The 7,390-nt window shown below is 46.1% G+C and overlaps 1 protein-coding gene across 6 annotated transcripts in view; it reads right to left on the bottom strand.

The window, feature by feature from the left end:
* The window catches only part of Frmd4a (FERM domain containing 4A), a 592,091-nt gene that overhangs the window by 124,033 nt on the left and 460,668 nt on the right, over positions 1-7,390 (bottom strand). For all 6 annotated transcript variants that reach the window (XM_026782982.1, XM_026782981.1, XM_026782984.1 and 3 more), the window contains one exon: positions 5,096-5,180. In XM_026782982.1, coding sequence (XP_026638783.1) covers positions 5,096-5,180 — 85 coding nt within the window. The remainder of the gene's footprint in view (positions 1-5,095; positions 5,181-7,390) is intronic.

Genomic DNA, 7,390 nt, shown 5'->3' with positions numbered 1-7,390 from the left:
TAAAAATCAAAAGAAGCGATGAAAGGCAGTGCTGACAAAAACTTCCCAGAAAGTAGAAGAAGAAGCCAGAAGTGGAAAAGCCTGCCCTAGCTTCCAATTTCCAGTACTTCCAAGAAGAGAGGATGGAGATAAAAGAGGAGAAGATAACATAGAAATAATTCAGAAAGAATTTATTTATGAGTCTCCAGAATAAAAGCATCCACCCAGAAGGTCCTCAGCAGAGTGTATCTACAAAGATCAGCACCCCTGAAATGTTAGCTCAAGAGGAACACAGAGGAAAGCCCCAAAGATCCAGCTGCTGGGAGATGGCACAGGGGTGGCACAAACAACGGACAGAACGGTGGGCATTTCTAGAACAGCACCTGATAAAGAAGCTGTCATTCTGCATGCCTATATCTAATCCAGCTTCTGAGAAGATACGACAGGGGGATAATGACATTTCAGACACACAAGGTTCCAAACATTTTACTTTAGGGTGTCCTTTCTCAAGATTTACTTGGGGGATGTTGTCCAGGAAAACAGCACCCCCGCAAGAAAAAAAATCCCCCCAAATGGTGTAAAACAAACCAACCAAACAAACAAAGCAGGACCCAGAAGACAGATGATCCAATACAGAGCAGAGGTGGGGAAAGACCCAGATAGGAGAGCAGCCTCCCAGGAAGAGAGCGGCAAAGCTGGCCAAGTTCATGGACCAGGGGGACAGAGGGTTCCAAAGGGGGGGGGGGAGTCTCAGGAAAACTAATAGCAGCAGCAGCAGCAGCCACCAACTCAAACCACAGAGAGCTGACTAATTGCTATCACATTGGAACCCAATACTAGAATATATCTGGGAATCAGTGGGAGCTCTGAGCAAACAAACAAGGATACATAGAAACTAAACAAAGGAAAACAAGGTTACAAATCCCTTTAGGTAAAACAACCCATTGTTTAAAAAAAGGAATCAGAGCCATGGGACAATGCCCGGATTAGTCCTGTCATGCCGATGACTATTATGGCTTCCACCCAGAAGTAGGATATTACCCTGAGAAAACTAGGGAAGGGAGTGTGTGGGTGCTACAGAGGACACCCCAATTCCGTCTATCTTATGGAGAGTTTAATAAACTGAGAGGTGTCAAACCAAGAAAGAACTGGGCCATTTACTTAGAATTAAAAGGCAAATAGTAGGAAGAAGAACAAAGTGACCCCGAAGGGTAGGGCTTGCGTAGCGGAAGAGATGGGCGCGTTTGCATGATAGGCCTCTGAGAACCGTTTAACTTCAGCTGTTTGATTACGGTATGTGTACACGCATGAACAGATGTGGAGGTCGGAGGACAACTCATGGGCTTTTTGCTTCCAGTCCGTGTCCTGAGGGTCAAACTCAGGCCACCAGTCTTGGCAAAAACCACCTCGACTAAGCCATCTCACTGCCCTCACCCCCATTTCCCTTATAAGTTGTCTCCTGTTACTAAGATAGTAATAATACACCCCCCCCCCCACTCTTTATGCTGGGTTGGGGATTGAGCACAGGGTCTTTCAGACACTCCTGACTGAGTTACACTCCCATAAAATCAAGGCCTGATTTTTTTTTTAATATACTTTAAAATACTGTTGTTTTTTTTGTATGCATGAATGTTTTGCCTGCATGTATGTATGTGTACCATGTGCATACTGTTAGGCTGGGAGCCTAGGCCCCAGTCCCTCGCATCTATCCCAGCCACCAGGCCTGGTCTGGACTTCAAATCCCAGAAGGCCAGGTCCTGACCCCACCCCCAGGGAGCTCACCGTCAGAGAGCTCGAACTGCAGACTAGGGGCCTTTCAGCACAAGGCCTGCCACGTGGAAAGGACTGAAAGGGTGTGCCCTAGCTCGGCAAAAACCTCCAAATGTTAGGAATATTTCCTAAGCGAGCTCTCTGAAGATGCAAAAATTCCCAGTCAAGCCAAATCAAGAAATATCCAGGTTTAATGGGAGATTTGCGCTCTCGGGTGGCCCCGAGGGGAAAACAGGGAAGGACCGCGACTCCCGGGAGAAAGAAGGGGGGACCACCTGTTCTTCTTTTGGGGGATCACTTAAGTACTCTGGGGAGTGGTCCTGACCCCACCCCCAGGGAGGGGTCAGGACCTGGCCTGTTGGGATTTGAAGTCCAGACCAGGCCTGGTGGCTGGGATAGATGCCAGGGACTAGGGCCTAAGCTCCCAACCTAACACTGACGTGGTGTCCAGGGTGGTCAGAAAAGGACATGAGATCTTCTGGAACTGGAGTTAAAGACAGTTGTGAGTCACTATGTGGGTGCTGGGAATCAAAACTTTTAATTGCTGAGCCATCTCCTGCTCCCTGTCAAAAACAGATCTTAATATTTGGAAATGTGAATGGAAATAGGTCTGTAAAAAAGCAGGGGTAAGTAGCTCCTTTCACCTGGACAGCTTGGCTCTAAAACACGGTAGGAGTTGAGTGTGGTGGTGCAGGCCTGTAATTCCAGCTATTCAGGGGGCCAAGACAGGAGAATTGAAGTTCAAGGATAGCTTGAACTACACAGTGCATTTAGAGCTAGCCCGGATGAGGGAGTGAGACATTGTGTCAAAAGTAGAAAGAGCCTGGATACAGCCCAGTGGTAGAGTGCGTGCCTAAGATACGTGAAGTCCTGTGCTCAACCTGGAGTCCACAAAATGCAAGCAAGCAAGGGGAAAGAAAACCCTGGAAGAGTCACCTCCAAGAAATAGCAAGGGGTCTGATATCAAACTGCTGGGTGGATCAATGTTTGGGGCAGCAACAATATGACAAGTTACTAAGTCAGCCTGCCTTCTGTCTCAGTATACACCTGGGGCCATTGCAGGTGGCCCAGAAAATTGTAGCCAAGAAAAATGTATCAGAATCCAAGTGGCTTGAGCTAGTGTATGGCACAGTGCTAAGTCCTTTCCATGCCTCGTCTGGGGAGTAGTTCTCAGAAAGTGTGGGTCGGCTCTTGCAATATCTTTGTTTAGTCAAAAAGGAAAACGAAGCTTGGAGACATTTTGTGGAAGACACTCAGATTTTTCTGGTAGGAACCCAAGTCTGTTGCAGCAAAACCTAAATATCTACAACCATTTGGACCTCTGTTATTGTTACATGCTGTTGAATGTGGCTAACAGGGCACACTGCTGCCTGGTCACTTCCGGTTCTTCTGAACAACAGCTTCCTCCTTGGCAAAGTTTCACCGTCCTCAGAAGTTTACAAGGCTCAAAATGAATCCAAACAAACCTGATAGTAAAGCCCTGTCAGTGTTTGCAAAAGAAAATATTTAGATGACCGAGTTAAGCAGGGTAGAGATAGATTCTGTCTACCTGAGCTTTAGAGGACTCATCCTTGATCCTTTGTGGTCACTTTTGTGACCATGTTCCAGAAAGGCTTTTAAGAAGAGAGAGCGTGGGCTCTGAAATGTTTCCCACTTTCTGTTTGGCAAGCAAGCTGATGCTGGGGTCACCTGGACTTTAATGTGGCCAGTTCTAGAGGCACAGCCACCTGCACCTCCTCTTAGGAAATTTGTAATATTTACTTCTGAGGACTTAATCTCCTTGATTTCCGCAGGCTCAGTGCGTACACGGGACCAAGTGGAACCAACTCCAGGAAACAGCTGCCTTCCCCTTTACGCACGTGTGCACCAAGCACTAATTTAATTGGTCTGAGTGTCCTTTCAAAAAGCTCAGTGATAGCCGTTTATTTTAGCTCAAGTCTGCCCCCTTGTGAGCAGTGCTCAGATTGTTTTTTTTAAATTATTATTTCTCAACTTTCTAAAAATAGCGCTTGCCCATTCATTTAAGAAACCCCTCAGGCGCCCCTATTTTTTGTAAGGTATCTGGATAGTATTATTCTTTCCACTTCATAATGAGAAAAAATTAGGGATTAGAGGGAGGAAGGAATTTGAAAGCTTTCTTGTTTTCCCCAGCAGTCAACAAAAACAAAGTTTTCTCATCTGCAGGCTCTGGGTTTCAGCCAGGTATATGTCCTAGTTCATCAGCTACCGCCAAGTGAGGTCTCTCTGCGAGCTGAACCTGGTTTCCGCCAGGCCCTGCACCCTTATGAATGGTGGCATTTTCTCTGGCAGTTCAGGTAAAGAGCTCCCCTGAGGGAAAACCGCAGTGACTACTCGATTTCTGCCCTGCTGCTTTCAAGTGTGGTAAGTTACTACCATGCTCCAAAGCAGAGATCTAAACCAGAAAGCCACATGCCACGAGTTCTCCTTGGAATTTTCCGAAAGCATCCAGGGGCTCCTTAACCAGGGGACTCACATTTGAAGTTCTCTGGATACACCATACAAAGAGTGTGCCCTTCATGAACATAGCATGGCCACAGCCGAACTCTGTGACTGGTATTAGGTTCCCCTGAACCCAAAGAGTGACTCTGCTGTTCAGTAGATATGTCAATCTCTCCGTGACTCCTCTTCCTCACAGAAGAGAGATGGGTGGGGCGGATCCAGGCAATTCCCACCAAACTCCAAGCCTGTGCTTCATGTGAGCTTCATGTGAGGATGACTGTATGGTGGTTAGCATTGACAACTTGACATACCCAGAGTCACCTGGGAAGGGTCTCAGTGAGGGACAGACTGTCTAGGTCAGGTTGTCTTAGTTAAGTTGACTGACATGGGAAGGCTCAGTCCACTGCTGGTGGTGTCATTCCTTAGGCAGGGAGGATTGACATGGGAAGGCTCAGTCCACTGCTGGTGGTGTCATTCCTTAGGCAGGGAGGATTGACATGGGAAGGCTCAGTCCACTGCTGGTGGTGTCATTCCTTAGGCAGGGAGGACTGAACTGTATTCGAGTGCAGACACAGAGCCAAGCACAAACAAGCATGCGCACATTCGGTCCTCTCTGCTCTAGACTGCAGCTATGATGTGACTAGCTGCTTGCTTTTCTGCTGCTTTGACCTGTCTACCAGGAGGAACACTTCTGTAAAGTCAAAACAGTGACCGGATGGAGGAAGTCACACTGTTTAGCTGGTGGCTTTCCTTACATGCAATTTCTCAGTTATTTATAGCAATGAACTTACAAATGACTTTCCCCAATCAATAGAACTGCCTCATGGGCAACATTTTGATATTTTTGATTCCATCAAGAAACTGGACAGGAAGAGCACATTCCTACCTTGTAGATGCAGGACTTGGCGTTCAGGAAGAAGAGCTCGATGGTGGCATTGTCCTTCAGGTAGGAGATGCTTTCTATGTAGAATCTGCAAGAGAAACACCATGTGTGAGGCGCAGGGGAGAGGAGAAGAACCACTGCTTTGAGCAGCGTAGTTTCAGAGGATTGCAGTTCCCATGCTGAATGAAAAAGAGACAAAGGGGCCGTCAGTCTTTCCGTTGCTACCGTCTTTGAGGGTGTGCCATTTTTATACCCATGTGTCCAGGCATTTTTCTGAACATATATTCAAGGCCAACAAGCATATGAGAATACATTCCAGCTATCACTAAGCACTTGCACAATGCACATCAAAAGCCAAATGCGATATCGACAAACACAACTCTAAGATTCTAAGATTCCCGTTTTGCTATATAGTGGAGTCATCTTCATTATATTACAGATATAGAATTGGGATTGGAGAGAGAGCTCACTAGCGAAGAGTGTTTACTCTTCTTGCTGGATGTCCTGGGTTCAGTTCCCAGCACCCATATCAGATGGTTCACAACTGTCTCTTACTCCATTTCCAGAAAGCCCAGTGCCCTCTGGTCTCTGTGGGCACCTGGATATACGCGGTGTATACAAATTCATGGAGGTGCGCATGCATACACATAAATCAATCTGAAACATAGTCTTATAACACATATAGGAGCTTTTGCAGTGTAACGACAGTCCTACCTCCAAGGACAAAGCAGTTCTAACTATTAAGTTATTATGATAATAATAAGATACAGGGCATATTGAATTAATAAATCACAATGCCTTTTTTGGCATTGACTGTAGCGTATGTATTACTACATATATTCACAGTGTACATACATGTACACATGTATATACATGCATATGGAGGTCAAAGGACAAAAGAGTGTATTTTCTTAGGAACTGTCCACATTTAAAAACAAACATGGTCTCTCACTGGCCTGGAGCTCACCACATAGGCTATGCTGGCCAGACAGTGAACCCCAAGAATCTCCTTCAGCCCCTCCAGCCCCAGTGATGGGCTTACGAGCATGTGCACCTGTGCCTAGCTTCACGTGGGTTCTGGGGGATCAAACTCAGATCCTCGTGTTTGGGTGGGAGAACTTCACCTGGGTACTGTTTCACCAACTCTCAGCATTGATTTAAAACTCAAAGCAAAAATCTTTAAAATACACACCCAAGAGAAAAAAGTGTGTGTGTGTGTGTGTGAGCTTAACAAGTACTAACAAACAAGTACTATACATTTTGGGTTTTCATGTTTTTGGTTTTTCTAATAATGGCACATGGAATACCTACAGAAACTTTTCATGGAAATAAACCCAAACTCATTGTGGCAAAAAAGAATGACCCATAGGCATATGAAAATGAGGATGGGTCAATATACAGCCTTAGAGCTGGGCCAGACCAGATCTCTCCAGCTATAAAAGGAAAACCTATGCAGAAGGACTTCAGGTCCTTCCATCCCACTCTTCTCTCCAAACTTTCTGGAACCAAGTCTCCACAGACACCTGAAGCATGGGTACCACAGACGTGGGTACGGCAGACTTGGGTACCGAAGACGTGGGTACCGCAGACATGGGTACTGCAGACCTGGGTTCCGAAGACCTGGGTACCGCAGACCTGGTTACCACAGACATAGGTACCACAGACCTGGGTACCACAGACTGATTCTCAGACTCCTCTGACCATCTACTTTCTTTTCCCTTACCCAGTTTCCAATTTTTCATTCTGCAATTTCTTCATGTTACTTTTTAATCCTCACCACTGTTGAGCTAGACTTTTAACAGAGACGCTGTTCTGCTCAACGGAGCAACAGGCGGTGGTCACACGGCTCTTCTAAGCACTTCCCATGGTGCTTCCCTGAGGGTCATGAAGTGTGACCTCATTTCAGCACATCCCATGGCTGGGGTAAGGACTCTTAAGGCTGTGACATTCATGCATATTCAGCCAAATGAGAACTGAATTCCTATCAGAGGGAGTGAAGGGATTTCTCTCAAGATGAAGCCTGCTGACAGTATTTAAGTTTACATTAAACATGCCTTTACACTTCAGTTCAGAGTTTATTAAATTCTTTAATCAGATGATGGTCCTATTCAGTCTAAGGACCAGTGCATTGAGGGTAGAGCAATTTCAGATGACAAATGACTGAACTGCAGGGTGTTGGAGTAAAACCCAGATAGACTAGGAAGGCATGGGCTGTGTGGATCTTAGGGAATAAGCAGACAGGAGGATGCAGAGGGAGAAGTGGACAAAAGAAGAAGAGGAAGAGGAGGAGGAGGAGGA

Source organism: Microtus ochrogaster, chromosome 16 (genome assembly GCF_000317375.1).
Source record: "Microtus ochrogaster isolate Prairie Vole_2 chromosome 16, MicOch1.0, whole genome shotgun sequence".
Classification (NCBI taxonomy): domain Eukaryota; kingdom Metazoa; phylum Chordata; class Mammalia; order Rodentia; family Cricetidae; genus Microtus; species Microtus ochrogaster.
Note: the sequence above shows the minus strand (reverse complement) of the source record. Positions and strands in the feature narration are given on the sequence as shown.